Consider the following 21,807-nt stretch of genomic DNA (forward strand, 5'->3'; position numbering starts at 1 on the left):
GTCTTCATATTTTTAATTGTTTTGAATGCTTAGCTTCCTTTCAGCTTTCTTGTCCTGTAGACGCAGTGAGCTTCACAAAAGGTGCAGTTTTATTTTTCTGTCGGCTTTTCTTTTTCCTTTGGATACATTCTTAAAAATGAAGTTGTGCTGGGTTGGCCTTTGGCCTTGGCCTCTGTCATGTATCACTGTCTTACATTCGACTCCAGAGGAGGGAGGCAGGAGCCGTGGTTTTGGTCCCAGGCTCTCGCGTGGTTCCTGACACTCAGCCTGTGTTTGCTGAGGAGTCGTGTCCATGGCGCAGAGCCGGCTCTCCCCACTGTCGGCCTGTGCTGTTCACGCACCTCCACTGCCCGCCTCCGCCCTGCTGTACCTCGGTCGCTCCTTTCCTGGGGTCTCCAGAGCTGCCTCCTCTGAAGTCCTGAAGATGTCGTCCACTCTCTCACCATTGACTTCCTACCGCCCTGAGCCCACCTGCCCTGGAGACCTCTGGCTCCCCAACCCCCTCTGTGCCCTGCTGTTACTTCCTGTTCTTCCTCAGCTGCTCCCTCTCTCATCCTGCCCTTTAGGCCGTCTCCACCATCACGCTCCAGTTCCTTCCCTTGGACCGTGCTTCCGCCCTCCCGGCCCTGCTGCCCGCAGCCCACCGGCCCCCTCCATCCTGGGTTCCCATCTTGGTAGGGGAGTCACATCGTGCACTGACTGGGGCCATTGCAAATTTATGGGTTCCGGTCGCCGCGGGACTTGCAGTGCTGCTTGGCAATCCTTTTACTTGTCCCTCATCAGCTGCTTTTCACATTATCCTTGGCAGCTCTTTTAGACCTTTGCCACTTTCATCAAGCCTCTTCACCTCACCCTGCCTTGTGCCTAGCCGGTGACCTTGCATTTCACTTCCCAGAGAAAACAGAGGCCTTCAGTCTTCATCCCCTCTCTCAGTGAATGGAACCGCCATCCAGTTTCTTCAGTTCCCCAGAGCCACAACCTGGGAACCACCCAGATCTTTCCTTCTCTCACCTCCTACAGCTGGTTAGACCCAAGTCTCCTTTGTTTCCGTTACAAACACATAACCTCTTGAGACACCCCCTCTGCCCTTCCTGTCGTCTTTAAACACAGGAATATGATGAAGTCGCATCTTAGTGAACAGTCTTGAGACTCCTTAGCGCCCTCAGGCACAGCCCAGCCTCCTCCATGGGCCTCCGGTCCCCATCCCGCCGTGGACACCACAGGCGTCCGCCCCGCCCCTTCCTTCCGTTCCTGCCGGTCTCCCTGCTCCTTCCCAATGCCTCTCTCCTCCCATCGGTCCCCACCTCCCTCTGACAGATGCCGACCGTGTGGGCTGCTCGCAGTGCCTGAAGGTCCCCGATGAGTTACGATTCATAACTGGGCCAAGACGAAGATTTCGCTGCTTGAGGCAGTGGGTGTGCCAGGCCCCGTCCAGCACCTGCATTTCGGGACAGGCTGTCTTTCTCTGTTCATCATCAGGTACTTTTCATGACCATTGAACGTGCGGTGACTCCCGTGAGGTATAACATTCACAGAATTGGGCACGACAGCAGTGTTGTCACCATGACTGCCTCGATTGCTAACAGCTGCGATGTCTTGAGCTGTCACCGTGTGACGTACCATGCTCTCGTTTCCTCTTCCTAACCGTCTCGGGAAGGATGGGCATGCCGGTGAGCTCGTCCTTGTTTTAGAGGTGAGGAAGCCGAGGTGCAGAGAAGTGCAGCTGTGTGTGTTGGGAGCCCGGGCTCACGAGGCTCGTCTGCTGTATGTTTTGGGATTGCCCAGGTCTACTGGACATTGTAACCAATAGTTTCTCTCCCATTCTAGACTCTGAGCCCCTGACACTAGGACCTGGGTCTTCTTTCTTTATCTCTGCGACCTAGCAAAGGGTCTGGTGGCTGGTAGGTATTTGGAACTGCACTGGCTGTAAACTCTCCCTTTGGTAACGTAGCTGTCCCGGGCTCCTTGCCTTCTGTCTCAGGGGAACGGCCGTCCGACCTCCTCCTCCAGTCTGATGTCTTCCTTCCCCTCTTTGGTCCCATCTCTTGTTCATAGCTTGCTTATTTTCCAGTCACTCTCTTTTCTCTTTCAGTTATAATCATGGCTAAGTCTCCCTCATCTTTGTGTCCCCTGGCCTTGACCCTGAGCGCACCATCACTCCTTTTCCAAGTGTCTGCACTGTGGCCTTGACCCTCTGTGGGCTCCCGTTCAGGGGTCAGCTCGTTGTACTGCAGCTGGTGGTCCCGAAGCCAGTGAGAGGTATCTTGCCATGGACTCAACTAATCTCATTGTGAAATCTGATGTTTTGTTTTTTTTCAAAAATAGTCTTAATTTTTAAAATTTCATAGAATACTTTAATCACATGGGAGGATTATGTCATAAACACCCATATCCCTAACCGCCTATATTTGAGAAATGTTAACATTTTGCAATTTTGCTTCAAACCTTTTTATTTTTATTTATAGGTTGCAGGTACGGTGAAAACTGCACCGGGCCCCTCCTCCATCCCATTCTCCCTTCTCCCTTTTCTGTAGGAACCTGCCACCCTGGCTTGGTGTGTCCCTTCCATGCTGGGTTTTATAGTCACACCGCCTGTGTAAGTGGCCCTGAATAAGAGAGTGTCTTGTTTCGGGTGCTTTAAAACCTCACATAAACGACATCAGGCTGTATTTTCCCTTCTGCCACCTACTTTTACTCCCCCCGTTTTTAAGATCTATCCCCGATGATCCAGAGAGCTCTTGGTCACTCATTTGAACTATTTTATGGTGTTGCATTTCTATTTTTTTCACCATTTATTTGTCCAGTGACTTCCTTTTTCCTTTGTTTGATCCTTTTGCCCATTTGCCACTGTTAACTGCTTTTGCGGTTTTGAAGAAACCTTTCTTGGACGCCCACTCAGCAATTAGTGTTGCTCCATCCCGATATGCCCCGGACACTGTCCTTTATGTATATGAGGTCGTTTCGTCCCCACAGCCACCTGTGAGATAGGTGCTATCATTGCCCACTTCTACAGGTGAAGAGATTGAGGCTCAAAGAGGCTGATTCCCCTGCCCAGGAGGCGCCACTGGTCATCGTCGCACAGCGCGGGTCAGGCACGGCATTCACACCACTGCAGTGTCACCTGTTGGGCTCGGAAGCGTCCCCCCGCCTTTCCCTCCCTGCCTGTGTCTTCCCCAGTCTCCATCGCCAGCCCTGGTCCTTGCCCGCCCTTCAGGCTGTTGTCTGGTCTTTTTCTCTCATGGTGCCGGGTCTCATCTGCTCCCTGGGCCTGGGAAAGTCCCTGTGTGTGTGAACACCAGGATGCCGCGTCTCAGCCAGGCCTCCGGAGTTGGTGCGTCGCTGACCTCCTCCCCCAAAGCCCAGTGGCTGGCTCTCCCTAGAGGTCTACTGCATCAGATCCGCAGAGTTCAACTTCTCCAGCACCCAAACCTGTTCTCTCTACCTTCAGTCTTGTTTTATTTACTGGTGCCTGGAGGCAAAGATCCCGAGTCATCTTCGATTTTCTGTGACCACATGCATGCAGGGACCCCCTCTCCCCTCTGTCCCCTGCCCCCAAGCCCATGCCTGGTCACAGCCGGAAGCGTTGCTGCACAGGAGCCCCTTGCCTGCTCTCAGCATTTAGAAGCCTTCGAGGTTTCTAAGCTGTCACCCTCACTGAGGCCAAGACGATCTTGTCACTCCTCTGCTTTTCCACCCTGGGGCTCCCACGGTGCCGCAGTAGCCGCCAGAAGTCTTAGTGGGACCTGGAAGCCTTTCCCGCTCCAACCTTGCTGGCCCTTGAGGCTCGCACTCCGCCATCCACCCGCCGCCCCCATGCTGTCACCTGGGACCTCTCCCCAGAGTTCACCTCTCTGCTCATGGGCACGCTGTCCTCTCCCCTTTTCCTGCTTGCGGTGTTAGTTTCCTGGGGCTGCCAGAACAAAGTACCACAAACTGGGTGGCTTAGAACAACACCACCTCTTCAGAAACTTCTGCTGTCAGGCCTCCGGGGTTCCAGCCTCCCAGGCTCGCCTCCTTATGACCAGGTCCTGTCTTATCACCTGCGACTCTGCCTGCACGTTTCTGGGCCCCGTTTCCATTCTCCTGCCTTCCCATCACTGCGGTGAGCTGCCAGTCTCATTACTTCCTCTACAGATTGGAATTTCCTGTGCTTTCACTTCCCCAAAACGTCCTCTCTCTAGCCTCTCAGGAGCCCTGGAGCTCCGGTGGTCGCTCACCGGGTGCAGACGGTGAGGGGCAGGCAGCTCCCCAGCCTTCCGTCTCTGGCCCCGGGAGCCTCTGTGCGCGTGTCCCGCTTCGCAGAGCAGGTCCTCCCCACCAGGGCTCTACAGGGTGTCGGGAGGACAGTGCCGTGTTTTCCCACCCCCTGCCTGCATGGTACCCACTCTCCAAGTTCACTCTCTGCGGTGGGAAGACAGCAATGTATCATCATACAGGAGAACTGCGTGTGTGTGTGTGTGTGTGCGTGTGTGTGTGTGTAGAAATCTGGGGTAGGCGTTGTGAAGGCAAAGTGCAAGCCTGGTTACGCTGTCAGAGTGTAGATGGGGAATCCGACCCGAGTGGGAAACGGGATGTGTGGCTTGAGTGCAGAGGAACAGTCGGTGCCGTTGGTGGCCTCATCTAAGGCCTGGGGGAGGAAGTGACCGAAGGGCCAGAAGATCCGTTTGGTGGGGCGGGCGGAGGCGGGGGAAGGAGGCAGGGGCCGGCCTGGCACTCACCGTAGGAAGTTTGGTCTTTGATCCTGAAAGCACTTTGGCTCATTCTGTGTTTCACCTTTTGCCTCTTCCAGGTTAGAAAATCAAGTCAGGAGGTGCTGTTGATTCTTCTGGAACAAGATCTAATTTTCCAGCACGATATTGAAAACAAAGTGTGTCCAATCCCGCTGGCGCTCTCTGCCCCTGACGGTGAGGATGAGTACAAAGCAGAAGCCGTGAGTGTAAGTCCCTTGGGGAGTGACAGCCCCGAGCCTCGGCGGACTGTCCCATAACTTGACGTGTGTGGGACTCGAAGCGTCACGTGTGTTCAGTGCTGATCAGCTCTGTTCCCATAAACAAGGCAGCGGGTGGTGTGGCCTCCATCAGAGAAAGTTCTGAGTTCAGATCCAAGCTTGTCGTGGAAGTGATTATCCTTATATCCAGTTGTTTCCGGAAGGCAAAACTTGGGAAATCAGAGTGATTCGGGCAGAGGTGAGGCAGCTGGCATGGACTCCTGCTGGGCAAGATGCTGAGATTTATTAGGTAAACCTTGAGCCAGCTTGGGTCACGGACCCTGTTTCCCAAAGTAAGGAACCGAGTGCGGTATGGGAGCTGCTTTTAGGTGGTACTTGGACAATTAAAAAAAAAAAAATCGAATGGACATGTGTGTCTGTTTTATAAATTAAGATGAGACTAAGCTAGGTATGTCAGCAAATAAGAGAGAGTCTATCTGAAGAATGTGGCCATCATGTTTACAGCAGTTTGGGAGATGCTGTGTCCAAGTCTCTGTGCTCTTGTCAGTTAAAGGTATACGATGAAAGAAAGAGTGTAAGTACTGAATGTCTTCTACTTTTAGTAGTTAATTTTGTGGTATCCTTGGGTTTGTAGGATTCTGTGCCCATTATGAAGTGATTATGCAAGCCAGGACTTCCTACTTGCTTCTGGAACCCTTGTTCACAAACTAGCTATTGACGAGCCAGTGCTGGCCTTTACGTGCTGCCCTTAGACTAAGACCCAGCTTGTCCTCGGGCTTCTCCTTCGTGGGTCAGGGGAAGGTCTTCCAAGGCTACCTTGTGTTCCGTAGCTGCCGCTCCCTCCCCAGGGACCGAGGCAGGGGTTGCTGCACCGGCCGGCCCTTTGCGTTGGCATCACAGAACTAAACAGCTCCAGGAATGTTCCAGCATTTTAGGAAAATGCATAAGGATTTACAAAATCTTAAGCCTTAATTGTGAGTACAATAAGATATGGTTGTTTTCTTGGTTGAGAAAGAATGATGTTCGAAAAAGGAATTCTTTTTCAAAGTGGAAACGTACACCATGGAGCTAAAAATTTGTAATACAGCATCAGACCATTTGGTCATTATTCTTCATTTATGTAAAAGTTGTCCTCACCTATGAGTTAAAGGTCTGGCTTTTTTAACTAATTTAATTTTTTGCATATTCCATATGTTTATAAGATGAATCAGGCTGAAGAATAATTGATTATTAAAATTCAAATTCTCCAGGGTTCTTTGATAAATTTCAAGTTTCCCTGTAAGAAATTAAATTCATTTTGCAGGATGAACCTGGATAATGTCATTTAGTTGGGATGCTTGGCAGTCGAGCGGTAAACTTTGCCAACTAGATCTTCTTTTTCATTTGAAAGTTGGTTAGGCTAGTTTCCAAAGCTACAACTGACAACCAAATATCTCACTCCTAAAGACTGCCAAATACCATGACAAATAATTTTAAAGGCGTTTTTGCATGATTTTTATTTTGTTTTGTTTCCAACCACTCCATTCTTGTCAGCAATATTCTTCTTTTGGTGAAGATATTTGGAAAATATAACAAGTCTTCAAAAAGCTCTCTTCACATTTCACTTGCAGAACAAATTAGTTCACATAAACTGCACTTTTTATTCAAAGTGGGTTGCCGATTTCATTACTTGAAATGTGCAAGCTTTTAAACGTGGCTGCAAAGAACGGAAATGGTCTTGAACCCTCCTCAGGTAGAGGCACATCTGCGTTTCAGGGCACTTCTGGAAGATTGCCACTTCTCCTCCCTTAGGGCCCCAAAGGAAGCAGGATTTGGGGCTCCTTGCCTGGCCCGTGTGTGCTTGGGTCAGACCCAGAAGCTGCTCTGTCTTCCCTTATTTCCTGGAGGTCAAGGAGGCTTGGAGGGGGTCTCACTCCTTGGGCCCCCAGAGTCCTGGAGTACAGAGGGTGCTGTTCTCTTTTCAGCTAGGAAATGACAGTACAATAGGGAGTGAATTTCATTCTTCAAGGGACGGAGGCCACGTGTGGGATTGGCAGAGCTTCCCCAGGAGGATAGCGCTCTCTCATTTAGCTGGTCTGAGTGACACCCCAAACACTGTGGCTACCAACATGTATGTGTGAGGAGGTGACAGGTGAGAAAAGAAGCAAATTGCACTGCTCCGATGCCCTTGTATTTCGGGCTTTCTTTGCAGCCATATGGTGTGAATGTTGCTACGTCCATATGTCCATAGGCACACACTCTCGGAACAGTGCCGTTTTGAAGGAATTGCTTCTTGCTCCGAGGAAACGGCGTGCCTCTATAGACAAAATGTGCATCTATTCGTTAGCCTTTGTATTCCCTTTGGAAGTTACAATCAGTCGATTCTGATGCCAGCAACCCTAGTGTATACATGATTGAGAGAATCGGAGCTAGCCAACTGGACATGGCATGGGCATTTTAAAATTGATTTGTGCAGTGCAGGTAATATGTATTATGTGTTGGTTTCTTATGTCCTGGTTTCTCAGATAAGTGTGGTTTGTTCTGTGAAGTCTGTCTAATATGCCAGGCGACATTAGCGACTCCCTCCTTCACGCATCCCGGAGGCTTGGTTCATATCTGTCTTCTGTCATTTAGCAATTGAACTGCGAACTTCATTTGTTTGTTTATTTCTCCTTCAAAATAGTGCGCTTCTTAAACAACAGGTGTCTTTCTGCCCTCGGCACCCAGCACAGTGCCAGGCCCAGAGTCAGTACTAAATAAATGTTAGTTGTTGAATGAATGAATTGGTAAAACCTGGAAGCGCCATATCCTGTAATTATATCTAGACAGCATAAACAGGCCACCGGAGACCAATTATAATTCCTCTCGCTCTTAGGAAGGCCATTAGCATTCTGAGATTATAACTAATTGTCAGAAGCCTATTTTTCTCTCACAACACGTTTTTACATTAAGGCTTCCTCATGTTTTGTTGTCTTCCTAGTTTTGAGCTCGTTTTTATTTGTGCATTTATTTAAAAAGAATGTTGTGGTTGTGTGCCATAAAGAATAGTTGGCCCCCAGCAACCGAGTGAAGATCGTCATTGCATACAAGTGGTTCCCAGGGCCACGGGAATGTCATTTCTTGTCGCTCGGAGTGCTGACTTTTGAACGCTTCTGGATTTGTTGCACACGGGTAGTAATAAGGTCGTGTGGGCGTGGCAGATGGAGAGGGTGGATGGAGACGCCGGGCCCTCCTTAGTTGTCCGTCACCCTGGATGTGAAGCCTCGTGGCTCATTTATGTGGCTGTCACTCTATGCAGTTCTGCCGAGCATCGGGTCAGAAATACGTGTCTCCTCAATTCGGGAGACACAGCCTTTGCCTCATTTGTGTTGTGGGGACAGTTTCCTCCTCCCCCACCCCAGTTGGGTCTCTTTTCCCTCTTGTCTGCTATGTGCAGGTTCCAGGTAGAATAGTGGGTGGACTGCTAACCAGGAGCCTGCTCTGCTGCTTAAAAAAAAAAAAAAAAAAAAGGCAGTGCTGTGCTGTGGGCAGAGCAGACATGAGGGCTGGGAAGTCCTTCCTTCTTTCCTTTTTCTTTTTTTGGAGGGGGGGTGGGAGAGTTCTTTAAACATTTTGGGGGGTCATTTTTCATTCTGTCTTAATTTCAAACTTGTGGAAAAGTTGCAGGAGTGAACTCCTGTACATACTTTATCTCACTTCTCCAGTGGTTTATACTTACGTCTGTTTGTTTAATCACATCCTCTCTCTTTACACATCTGCGTGCACACACAGATATATACATACACATATGTGTGTATATTTTTCTGAGCCATTTGAGAGTAAATTGGAGACATTGTGCCCCTTTACTCCTAAATACTTCAGTGCATATTTCCTTTTTAAAAACGAGGAAATTCTCTCCTAAACAACCATAGTACACTGATCAAAATCAGGAATTTTAACCCTGATACAATACTAATATCCCACCCATGGTTCATGTTCAAATATTGTCGTTTGTCCAGGATCACACATTGGACTGAATTGTCGCATCTCCTCTGTCTCCTTGAACCTGGGGCAGATCTTGAGTCTTTCTCTGAATTTTGTTAACATTAACATGTTGGAAGAGGACAGGCCAGTGCTTTGGTGGAACGTCTCCCAATTTAGGTTTGTCCTGTGTTTCCTCATGACTAGATTCAGGCTCTGCATTTCTGGCGGGATGCCCTGGAAGTAATGTTGTGTCCTTATGTGTCACGTTAGGAGGCCCAGGACTTCAGTTCGTCCTGAGATTGATGATGTTAACTCTGGTGACTTAGACAGAGGTGATGTCTGCCAAGTTTCTCTGCACCGCTTTTCCCCTCTGGACATAATAAGGGGAGTTACTTTGCAGCTACACAAGTTTGCTGTCCATCAAACGTTCACCCACTAGTGTTAGCATCCACTGATGATTCCAGCTGTCACTCTACTGTGAAGAGCGTTCCCTTCTCCATTATTTGCTGACATTTTGTTGAGATTTTCACATCTATGTTCAAGTGGACTATTGTAAGCAATTTTCTTTTCCTGTTATGTTTTTGTCAGCTTTTAGAATCGGGGTTATTCTGGCTTCAAAAAATGAGTTGGGAAGTATTCCCTGCTCTTCTGTTTTCTGAAAGATTTTTTTTAAGATTGGTGTTATTTTGCCCTTAAATATTTGTTAGAATTCACCAGTAAAACCTCTGGTTCTAGGGTTTTCTTTGTGAGATGGTTTTTGATAACAGATTCAACACAGATATGGGCTATTCAGGGTTGTTATTTCATCTGTGTTATTAGGTAAGCTGTATATTTTAGGGAATTTATTAATTTCATCTAAGTTGTTAATTTATCAAGTTTTTGGGATAAGGTTGCTTACAATATTCCCTTACCTCTTTTTGTTTTGTTTTGTTTTGTGGTACGCGGGCCTCTCACTGTTGTGGCCTCTCCCGCCGCGGAGCACAGGCTCTGGATGCGCAGGCCCAGCGGCCACGGCCCACGGGCCCAGCCGCTCCATGGCACGTGGGATCCTCCCAGACCGGGGCACGAACCTGCGACCCCTGCATCGGCAGGCGGACTCTCAACCACTGCGCCGCCAGGGAAGCCCCTCCCTTACCTCTTAATGCCTGGAAGATCTGTAGTTTTATCCCTTTCATTTATGATACTGGTAATCTCTACTGTTTATTATTTCCTTCCTTCTACTTACTTGAGTTCAATTTGCTAGTCGTTTTCCAGTTTCTTAAGGAGGAAGCTTAATATTTTTCAGCCTATCTTCTTGTCTACTTTAAGTGTTTAAAGCTATACATTTAATGTTTATATATTTGTGATGTATTGACTCTTTTACTAAGAAGTGACTTTCTTTATCACTGGTAGTAATCTGTATCTTGTAGTCCACTGTGATATTACTGTAACCACTCCAGCATTCTTATGTTTACTGCCCATCATAGTATATTTGTTTACGTCTCTTTACTCAATACCTTGTATGTCTTTACATTTAAAATCCTCCTGCTTTCATTAGCATAGAGTTTTATAGCCAATCTGATAGTTTCTGCCTTTTAATTGGAGTGTTTATTCCATTTATGTTTAATGTAATTATTGATATATTTGAATTTAATTCTGCCATTTTGTTATTTGTTTTCCATTTGTGTCATTTGTTCTTCTGTTATTTCCTGCCTTTTCTCGGGCTAATTGGATATTTTTGTATACTGCACTTTAATTTCTCTATTGAGGATTTTCAAAAATGTGGGACCCTGCAACATCGTAGCTCCCTTCACCCTCTCCTCGTCTGTGCTGTGGTTGTCATATACATTATGACATGTACATCACATGATGATCCTGGTAATGTGGTATTATGATTTTAGATTTGAACAATTCTATCTTTGGGAGAAAGTAAGAAAAGGGAAAAAATGCATAGCCCTTTATACCCGCATTTTTACCATTTTTGGTGCTCTTGCTTCCTTTCCTAGGTCTGAGTTTCCATCTGGTATCATTTCCCTGCAGCCTGAAGAACTTCCTTTGATACTTTTTTTGAATTTGGTTGGCTGCTGATGAAATCACCCAGTTTTAATCGGAAAATGTCTTTATTTTGCCTTCATTTTTGAATGATCATTTTACTGGATATAGAATTGAGGTTTGTTTTCGTTTTTCCTTGCAGCACTTTAAAGATATCACCCTGTTGTCTCCTGGGGAAGTCAGCTGTCATTCACATCGTACTCCTGTGGAGAAAATATCCTATTTGGGCAGTGTTTGGCTATTGTTCCTTTAGGTGCTTTTGCTCTCTTTCTCCTTTCAGTCTGGGCCTTATAAAGTTGGGACCCTTGATATTGTCCCAACAGTAGGTCTTTGAGGTTCTGTTTTTGTTTGTTTGTTTTGTTTATTTAAGTAATTTTTGTCTCTGATGTTCAGATTTAGTGACCTTCATTGATCTGTTTTTAAGTTTGGTGACTCTTTCTGTCATCTCCAATCTATTAGCCCTTTCCATTAAATTTTTTATTTCAGTTATTGTCGTTTTCAGCTCTAGAGTTTCCATTTTGACCTTTAAAAAATTTTATTTATTTATTTATGGCTACGTTGGGTCTTAGCTGCAGCACGCAGGATCTTTCATTGTGGCAGGTGGGATCTTTCGTTGTGGCAGGTGGGATCTTTCGTTGTGGTGTGCGGATTCTCTAGTTGTGGTGCACGGGTTCCAGAGCGCATGGGTTCAGCAGTTGTGGCGTGTGGGCTTAGTTGCCCCACGGCACGTGGGACCGTAGTTCCCTGACCAGGGATCGAACCTGCATCCCCTGGATTGGAAGGTGGATTCTTAGCCACTAGACCACCAGGGGAGTCCCCATTTTGACCTTTTTTTTTATAGTTTATATATCTCTATGATGTAGAGATTCCCTATATGTTCTTTATGCTTGTATTTTTTTTCTCATCCTTGAATATATTTATAAAAGCTCCTTGAAAGTGATTGTCTGGTGGTTGCAACGTTTGGATCATCTTGGTGTTGATTTCCGTTGATTGATTTTTTCTTTATTATGGGTCACTTTTTCCTCTTAATACATAGTTATTTTTAATTGAATACTGGACATTAAAAATGATACACTACAGAGATCTGGATTCTGTTTTATTTTTCTAAAGTGATTTTTTACATAGCAGGCAGTAGTCTTGTCTGATCTCCAGCTCCCAGCTGTCTCCTTTGTGGAGAGCAGCAGCTGATGCCTCTGCTCGGTTTGTTTAGTTTCTGGCTGCTGCTTTTCTGCTGGGTCCCTGGGGTCTCCCCATATATGTGTAGTTTAGCAGCAGCCAAAGATCTCAGCAAAATATAGACACAGACTTTGGACCTTATTTGCAAATTTCTCCTGTTGCAGTTCATCTTTTAAGGACAGCCTCTGCTCCAGTTTCTGCCTTTTGGTTGCTCTCCAGTACTCTTAAATGATTGTTTTTTTATGTTTTTTTCACGATTCTGTAATTGTTACCTGTAAGAGCGTAAGTCTGACCAAGCTACAGTGTTATTACTAGAAGTCTTGATTCTTTCTTATAGTTTCCATTTCTTTGGTGAGATTTCCTATCTGTTCATTTGTTATGACTCTATTTGCCTTTTAGTTCTTGAACATATTTATAATAGCTCTTTAAAATCCACTAATTCTAACATCTGGATCTTCTGTGGATTTGTTTCTAGTGATTGAGATTTTTCTTGAATGTAAGTCACATTTTCCCATTTGTTCTCACGTCTGTGACTAATGTATCTTCTCAATGAAACATTGCAGAAACTCTGAATTCTGTGTTTTTCCTCTGAAGAGTGTTAACATTGTTCTAGCAAACAGTTCAGATTCTGTTTCCTTTGCAGTTCTCAGCAGCTGAAGCCACACAGATCCTTCTGCCTTCAAGCTATTGCTTTGCTCTGTGAAACTCACCATCTCCCCTGTGCCCACGTGGTGCTGAGCTCAGCCAAGGATAAGAGTAGGATTTAATCAGAGGTGGGGGCTCTCCCTTCTTTAGCCTCCTTCCTCTATCCTTCCCTCCCTCCCAGGATTTCTACCCTCACTTTCCAGCCTCCCTGGCCACCTCCGTCTCTGTCCTCTGACTTCTCAAGCCAGTAAAACGGTAGCTTTTACTTGGAAGTCCAGCTACCCCGCATGGCTGTACAGAATGAAGGATGCCCCAGGCAGAAAGGCAGCGGCAAGCAGTGCATGTTGTACCCAGTGTGGTTTCCCCTCTCAAGGGTCTGCTTCCATTTAGTCCCCACCAGTGTTTGATCGCCTGTGAGCCGTCTTTTATGCCTTGTCCAGCTGTTACTGTATGTCCCACCTCACTACTCTTTGGTTTTGGTAACATGACTTAACCTCTCTGAGCGTTAGCTTCCTTATCTGGAAAGATGAAGATAAATGATACTCACGTCATAGGGTTTGAGGAACATGAAAGAGGTAATGCACATAAATTTTTCATTCACGTGTTGGGCACCATGGTAGGCACCTGGCAAATGGTAACTCTTCAGCTTTAGACAAACCATATCTGAGTAAAACTTGAAAACGATTGGCCTTCTATTGATACAACTCGACAAAATGCAAAAGAAGGTGTTCTCTGTTTTGACCTCCTGGGTATTTTGGCAATATTTTTGATATTAGCTTTCGGAATCCAGTTAGTGATACGTGGGACATTTACGCTTTGGTATTCCAAGTGACCCAAGTTTTCTTGTTATTTGTAGATAACCTGCAAGATGGCGTCGGTGCTGAGCAAGAGCGCGGTTGAATGCCTGCTGCTCCCTCGGTTCTGTGAGCTGTGTGGTGATGGGAAGCTCGTTCAAGTTTGGAAGGTGGGGACGTACAGTTTCAAAACTTGAGAAATTCAAGAAGTTAAACAAGATTCAAAATTGATTCCTTTAAAGTGCCTGGACTTCCTCAGTAGACACAGTCTGGATGAAAAACGTGGCCAGTGTGAACTGTGTGAGGAAAACAGTGAACACTGTTGCCAGTTTTCCCTGCCATCCGGGCATCTGTGGAGACGTAGGGTTAGACTCCATGAGGGTGACCCTCTTGGGCACAGGAGGAAGAGACATTGCTGGCTTGTGCTTCAGTGCTGGGGCCCAGGCGTGCAAGGCCTTTCATCACTGGGGCTGACTGGCTCCAGGACCCTCGCATGTTTGCTGTACCTGCCAGCTGCGCCCCCTGCACTGCCCTCCCCGTTTATCGCTCGTCACTCGGTTGTCATAGTCTTCCTTCTGAAGACCGTTGCCAGCCCCCTCCCCGAGCAGCCTCACCGTCCACCTTGCTGTGCAGCTGCCCGTCTTCCCTGTGGTCTCCCCTCATGAAGCAGAGGCAAGGAGCTGGGTCTCATTTACCACGCAGAGGACATTCATGGTCTCTTTTGCTCCAGTGCTAACCAAAAGCATCACGTGTCGAGATGACGAGGAGCCACAGCGTCCTACGTGTGGTGCTCTATTGTACATCTTCTGTTTCCGGTGCAGTGGGGGCACCGGGCTCAGTAAGTGCTTGTTAGCTGCCCGACCAGAGGACTCGTTGCTCTCAAGGCTCCTGCTTGTTAGTTTACACAATTTGTTAAGACAAGAAGAAATCGGAGAATAATGAGTATGCCTTTTGCCTTTTTAAGGTTTGTGCCCCAAATTTTGGTGCTATTTGTCGTGCTGTCGGACAAGAAGCCACCGAGAAATTTTTGGTACGTGACGTTTTGCCAGCTGTACTTGCTGATGCACTTCTTAGGGCGCTTGTGAAATCAGTGGTGAAGTTTTGTATTTATGAGTCTGTTACTTTGGAATGGCAGCTCAGTTTTGCATCCATCGGTTTCAGGTTTCTTGGCTCTTGAAGCTTACATTTCTTATAAGCCTCAGGCAGCTGGTGTGTGGGATGCTGCAGGGGCAGCCCCGCCCTCTTCCCCAGGGACTTCTGCTGTGGCTTCCTCACTGCTCGCTTTGCCCACCCCCCCCCCCCACCAGCTCTTCTCACTGTCTAAGCCGCTCTCTGTCCCTTCTCGACTGCTCTTTCTAGAACGCTGCTCCACCACCTCGCTCCTGGGTTTCAGAACCTGTGGGATTTTTTTCTTGGTTTACAGATTAAAATCCAGACCCTTGTTGACCCCTCAGTTCCCTTCACAAGTACCTTTCCTGCCTCACCTCCACTCGCCTCCCTCGGGCCCGAACGCCGCCCTGACCTTCTGTCGTGCATCTGAACTGCAGGGAGGGTGAAAGGGGGCACGGCCGGGGTCTGTATTTTTGCTGAAGTCCCTGGTGATTCTCAGCACAACAGTCTGGAGAACCACGTCACCAGGCAGCCGGGGGGCTCTTCAGGGCCTTGCAGCTAGCTCTCTGCTCTCGTGCACCTCCCTGCCCCTGCTCATTACTGCCCGTCTCCTTCCAGAGGCTTCCCTGCCTGGCGGGGGACCCTACTCACACTTCACACCCAGCTTGCGTGTGCATTTGCCTCTGTCAGGTTCCTTCCCTGTCTGGACTCACCTACCCACTGGGTCTCCCTTTTCAGCGTTCCATGACGTTCTGTTCAGAGTGCTTGCGTGTCCCCCACCACGCCTCATTGCAGCGTTGCTGACGGGGACTTCACTCCATCACGTCCACCTTTGCTTCTCCACTGCCCACCCAGTACCGGGCCCCCAGAGAACCGTGCTGAGCAAGCCCTTGCCGCCTTTACCTGACAGGGCGTGCTACCTGTATGGCTGGAGCACAGCTAGCTTAACCGAAGCGCCGCACATTTACGGTCACACCGAGGACGACCGGTGTGAGCTTGTAAGTGGACTCACAGTCGTGTATATCCAGCGTGATGACAATCCATTGCATCCCACCGCACAGTTTGTGTTCCGTGGACTGGAACTGTTGGCGGTACTGTGAGGTTTTAACAGTATGCCTTCTTTCACTAAAGTACCCCAGCCAAGACCGCGGCACCTGGGTGGGGCCGCTAGTTGGGGAATCCACAATGTCAAAGTCATTCACAATTCTTCTCTACAGTTCACAGGCGCGTATCAGTCATTCAGCCTTTGGGGAGGTTTTCTGTATTATCTTGTTGAATTTAACGCAGTCATTTACTAGGATTAAGAGGTAAAGGACGCTACTTATCCTAATTTCTGTTTGTTTCAGAGGATTCCTTTTGGACTCATAGCTAGCTCCCTTTTGTGTCATTAACTTAAGGCTCTGCCTTAACTACATCATTGAAACAGGTCTGCCCTTCCTTCGGGTGACATGGTTTTGTTTGCTTTGGTAGCTCCCGAAGTTTTTTGAGCTCTGCTCAGGCAATGCATGGGGGATGAGGAAAGCCTGTGCGGAGTGCTTCGTGGCCGTGTCCCACAACACGTCCCCCGAGGGCCGCCAGGCCAGGCTCTCGCCTCTCTTTAGCACACTGATCGGCGACCCCTGTCGATGGGTGAGTGCGGCCACTCACAGGCCTCGGTGTGACTTTGGACTGGGCACTGTTACTGTGTCTTTTCAGTAACGGATTTGGCATATTTAGACTTTGTGAGGATTATCAGGGCACCTAAAGTCTCAGAAGCCTGGTGCGTAGTAAGGAAGTGACACACACCTCAGCAGTCATAGCAAACGAACATCACAGAAACGAGAAGGAGAAGGAGAAAGCTGTAACTGTATCGTCGCCTCTTCTGTTATGATCATAACCATGCCCGTAATGATGAATAAGGTCTGTTCAGATGCTGTACAAAGTCTGGAATTATTTGATGTAGATTTAATATTCTGGAAGCATACAAACTACATGATGGCACTAAATTTTTCCTGATTTTCTGTTGAAAAATAGTTTACTTGGAGCTTAGGGACTGCCTTAGAAAGCAGTACATTTGCTTACACATAATGTGGTGGACGGTGAATTGGCTGGTGATCAGCCATCTGTTCAGCTTGGGATCAGACCTGGCCGACACCGCGTCCACCGCGCCCTTCTTCTCTGGTTTCGGGTGCGCCAGGCTGCCTTCCAGTCCCCGGGCCCCGTCACCTTCACCTTTGCCAACCCCTCCAGGGCTGGCCTTTATATTCGAGGAGATGGCACCCTGAGCATCCGACCACCGGCTCCGGATTTGGACTCGGGTTTCACCTCCGGGTCACCGGGAGCAGGCAGCCGTGGGAACATGTCCTCAGCCTGGTAAGTTTCGGCTGGGGTAGTTATCAGGATCCCGGCTTCACCTCAAGCATCCACCTAAAATTCTAGCAATTAACTTGTCTGGAGCTTTAGTAACAGTGACCTTCTGGGCACGATGGAATATTAGAGCTTTAATTATGTAAAGAAGCAAAAAGTAATTGCAATAATGATTTTGAAACATGACTAGTGGGTTATAAATAATGAAGCTACTATGTCTCCTACATTTAGATAAAATATCCACCCAGAGTCGTGATCAAATAACCTATAAAGAAAATTTTCTCTTACTTTTTGATTAATGAAGTTCTTTGGATAATTTACACAGGGAAAATGTGAAGTCTCCCCAATAGAATTTTGTGCCGTAGGATTTTTCATGCACATGAAGGTGACGTTCCTGACTCACCGTTAGTAGGCCCACACTGTTCTTCTAGTAGGTTCTAGTGATCGATCTCGGGTTTTTTCCTGTTTCCTCGGAAGACGATGGGTGCGTACGAAGCAGGCCACGCGAGGTAGTTTACACGCATCTCTCCATTGCGAGTATTCCTCCTCAGCCGCGAGAGGAGGTGATTCACATCTCGGATGGCACGGATGCTTCGTAAGATTGGTGCATCCTTCTCTCCATCTTTCTCCACCAAAATGCATTGAGTTCTTGCTGAAGGTCGGGCCCGTGTGCCACATCTTCCTCATCAAGACTTTCCAAGTGGTTCACCGGTAGCCAGTTCTTAGCAGCTCTAGCACCTTTTATTTCCTAATGCCTGCCCCCTGGTGGAGGTACTGATGAGCAGTCAGTGCATGAAGTCTCGCCACGGAAGGGGTGCCCGCGGAAGCCAGGGCTGACGCACCACTTGAGTGTAATGGAGGGATTGGGTGAACCTTCCTGTGGCATTTTCAGTGCTTTAATACTCCCAGTGGGGCAGAGGGCGCCGATTGGACCTCTTATCCCCTGTGAGGTTATTAACTTCTGGCACCGGGAGACACGGGAGGTTGGGTAGCCAGGTAGAGAGGAGGACCGGCTTTGCGAGGATGGGGGTCCGATGTTTCCCCATTTTACTTCCAGTCTATTGCACGGTGCTAGAAATTTGCTTCCCTCAATTTAAACTAGTTCAACAAAGCCGGGCCAGGCAGAGCCCGCTCTACCCATGGAAGGCACGTCCACGGACACCAGCAATTTAACGTGTGTCAGTAGCTCCTCCAGTGGCCTGACGGAGAACCCAACGGAAGACTCTGTCTTGGCTGGAGCCGAGGTGACCAGGCTTTCCCCCAAGGCCACGAAGCTCCCCAGTATTAACGACCTCCCCGTCAACAGCCATCCTAGACCAGACGCCTGGGCCCGCCCAGGGAGTCCTGAGGACGTTTTCAATAATTTCCTTTATTGGCGAACTCCTCTCCCTGACATAAGCAAGGACTTAGAGCTGCTCCTGAGCGAGGCTGGCCCGCGGGAGGAAGGTGGCGGCACACCCGAGGCCGTGCATAGAAGCTGTGTGGCTAGGAGCGAGATTCAGAGAGTCCTGGATGGTTTGCAGGAGCATATGATGAACGATCCAGGTGTGCAAGGTAGCTGTTGTCCACGGTAATGAAAGAGAAAACGGGATCTTTCTGGATTGTGTGTCAGCCGGGCCCGTGTGGCTGTACACGTGTGCGTACTTCCCTCCATCGACCCTGCGCGCCCACCACGGGGGCGCCTGGCCCAGTCTCCGCACAGCCCTCACGCCGGGGATCCTGCTGTTGCAGGTCTCTGCGAGGGTTTTGCCTCCTTGCTTTTCAGCCGTGTGACCCGGTTCTCAGATAAAAGCGGCTAGTTCTCGGGCGTGTCTGGAGCGGTGGAAATTTTATTAGCTCCTTGGACATGGTTCTGTCTCTCGCCATGTGACAAAGCCCTTTCTAGTTACGAACAGCCAAGGATGGTGCTCCTTTTGGAGCCTGTTAACTCACCTAAACCTTAAGGTTTTTCCCTTTGTACAGCCAGGAGGAGCACAACTTCTTCTTTGGGGTATTTTTCATTTTGTGACTGGTGTTCCCACAGAGCGTCTGATCCGGGAGCCAGGCCTCGCAGTCCAGATCCATCACCATGCCTCTTCTTTCTCTAAACGGGGCTGTATTTGTATTCTTCCCTGAGTTGGGGAAATTGGAAAAAAACAACACTTGCTGCTGTTGCCGGGCAAAGATTTGTGAAGCTTTCGGGAAAGGAAATGTGAAAATCCAGTTAGCCCTGTGATTATTCTTTGTCTTTAAATTTATAAAGGAAATTAAGTCAGTGTTTGCTGAAGGAATGAGCACATGTAACATATCTCTTCTAATTGTTATAGACAAAGGTCTGTTTTTGGAAGACACATTTCTAAAGCTGCCTTATTCGGTGCTTGGACCCGGGCTGGGTGCTGGGGCAGTAATGCCCGACACGTGAAGCCCTTAGGGTCTGGTTGAGGGGATTATGGAAACAACCACCCGGCATAGGGAGTGGCACGGGCTGGGGCAGGCGTGGGCGCACAGGGCAGGAAGCCGGTCCCGCCTGTGGGCGGAGGAAGCATCTGGGAGAAGACCTTGCAGAGCAGCTGACATTTGACGTGGGCTTTAGGCTTTAGGCGACGGCCAGGACTCCATCTTCTCGAGAAGTCGAGGGTTGAGTTTCAGAGGTTTCTTCCAGTTTCCTGAAATGGTTGTTTGTAAAATCTTGTGTGCATATGCAGACTTAATTTCTTTGTAAGGAAGGACCCGCAGCTTTCATCAGCACTCAAAGGGATCTGGGACCCCAGAAGATTGAGAAATAAACTACCCGTTGGGTATTTGTGAACTGGCCATGGCTAAAAATGTCACTCAGACCCCTGGAAAGGGCCTCGGGTGTGCTAAGGAGGTGGCACCTTGCCCTGGGCCCAGTGGGGAGCCCTTGTAAGCTCTAAACATTTTAAGGACTCTTGTTGAATTGAACTAGTAGAAAACAGGATGCAGGCAGTATTGTGTGTGTGTGTGTGTGTGTGTGTGTGTGGTATTTGGAGGCTGGAGACATGGAAACATCAGTTTGTTTTTACGGAAAGGCATGTGAGCTGTGTCATCTGCACCGTTAGGAGAGTCTCGAATAGCCGTGCCGTGGACAGAAAGAACGAGTAGCGCTCGGGGCTGGGTGCACGCGGTCTTTACTCGTCGGTGTGGAGGGAGATGGATTGATCCCAGCACGCGCGTGCGTGTATATGCGTGTGGCACAGCAACGGCTGCCCTGGTTTATCAATGGGGGATGGGACCCCCCCCCCATGTTGGTGGGCCTCCCAGACAGCAGCGTTCAGGAGCATCGCGTTGTCTTTCTGTGAAAGGTGATGGGATTGGACTCTGATTTTCCTAACTGAGGCTTTTCGAGTTCAGGTCGGACGCTCTGTGTGTGGCTGGCATTTAGTTGGAATAAAGTTAATGGCTGTAAACATCAACACCTCGGTGAGAGCTCGCGCTGGGCACCCGACGTCCAGAAGGGGAGGGCTTGTGCGGTGCGTCCACGTCCAGCCTGTCTTGTTGTGAGTCAGTCCCTGCAAACCACATAAAGTTATTCAAATTCCTGGAACTTCTCTTCCTGCAGCTGCAGCTCAGGTGTTGTCAGCTGCACTGGTTGCGGCACAGCCAGACTCTGTGGATGAGCCCGAGCGCCCGCCGACGGGGGCTCCAGGGGGCGCCCAGCTCAGATCCCAGCCCAGCCCTGGCAGTCAGCCGGCCCCGGTGGTGTCACCCCCGCAGAATGAGCTCGCCGCGGCCAGGACGCTACAAAGCACAGTGAGTCTTTGCCCTCTCCCTCAGCCGGCGAGGATGTGACAGAAATCACGCAGCTGCGTTCTCTTTTATTAATATATCCTGGCAGAATTGATAAATGGCACATTTAATTTTATTCTTAAGGTCATGTTTTGGATAACTAGACAATGAATCAATCAGGTGATTGATAACCCCGACTCTCCTCCACAAAACAAACGTGGGGGGGCTTCCCTGGTGGCGCAGTGGTCGAGAGGCTGCCTGCCGATGCAGGGGACGTGGGTTCCTGCCCCGGTCCGGGAAGATCCCACATGCCGCGGAGCGGCTGGGCCCGTGAGCCATGGCCGCTGAGCCTGCGCGTCCGGAGCCTGTGCTCCGCGACGGGAGAGGCCACAACAGTGAGAGGCCCGCGTACCACAAAGAAAGAAACAAACGTGGGGAGACCAAAAGCACCTTCCCTCTTCTCCAAAGACAACCTGGTTCTTTGGGGGGATTAACGGTCTAAATGCTTTATTTCACTGCTAAACCGACGCTCATATCTTTCAGTAGGAAGGGGAGGTGAGTTCATGCAACTCCGAGAATGTAAAGTTGACAGTGACCTTTGAGATTGCACATTACCTCCAGCCCGTCCTGTGGGCCTCCTTTAACCCGTGCTTGCTCGGAGTGGTGCTGGATGCCGTTTCTTGGAGGGGAGATTTTTTTTTTTTTTTTTTGCGGTTCGCGGGCCTCTCACTGTTGTGGCCTCTCCCGTTGCGGAGCACAGGCTCCGGAGGCGCAGGCTCAGCGGCCATGGCTCACGGGCCCAGCCGCTCCGCGGCACGTGGGATCCTCCCGGACCGGAGCAGGAACCCACGTCCCCTGCATCGGCAGGCGGACTCTCAACCACTGCGCCACCAGGGAAATCCTTGGAGGGGCGATTTTGAGAAGACAAGTAGCTCACTACTGTTTCTCCTCTAGTCTGGAACCAGCCCCCGTGAGGCTGGGACTCCGTGTTTGGGGCGAAAAGGAAGCCTGGCACTTACTTCTCACCTTGAGTTTCTCGAGCTTTCCAGCTCGCTCGTGGTAGGAGGCTCTGATGCCTTCCTAATTCCT

The 21,807-nt window shown here is 48.9% G+C and overlaps 1 protein-coding gene across 1 annotated transcript in view; it reads left to right on the forward strand.

Moving 5' to 3' along the window:
- Nucleotides 1-21,807, forward strand: part of LOC116739601 (serine/threonine-protein phosphatase 4 regulatory subunit 1-like) — a 99,046-nt gene that overhangs the window by 28,074 nt on the left and 49,165 nt on the right. The window contains 3 exon segments of the mRNA XM_032604039.1: nt 4,790-4,936; nt 13,599-13,706; nt 14,501-14,566. Of these exon segments, the coding sequence (XP_032459930.1) occupies nt 4,790-4,936; nt 13,599-13,706; nt 14,501-14,566 (321 nt within the window).

This window comes from Phocoena sinus, chromosome 15 (assembly GCF_008692025.1).
Source record: "Phocoena sinus isolate mPhoSin1 chromosome 15, mPhoSin1.pri, whole genome shotgun sequence".
In the NCBI taxonomy this organism is placed as follows: domain Eukaryota; kingdom Metazoa; phylum Chordata; class Mammalia; order Artiodactyla; family Phocoenidae; genus Phocoena; species Phocoena sinus.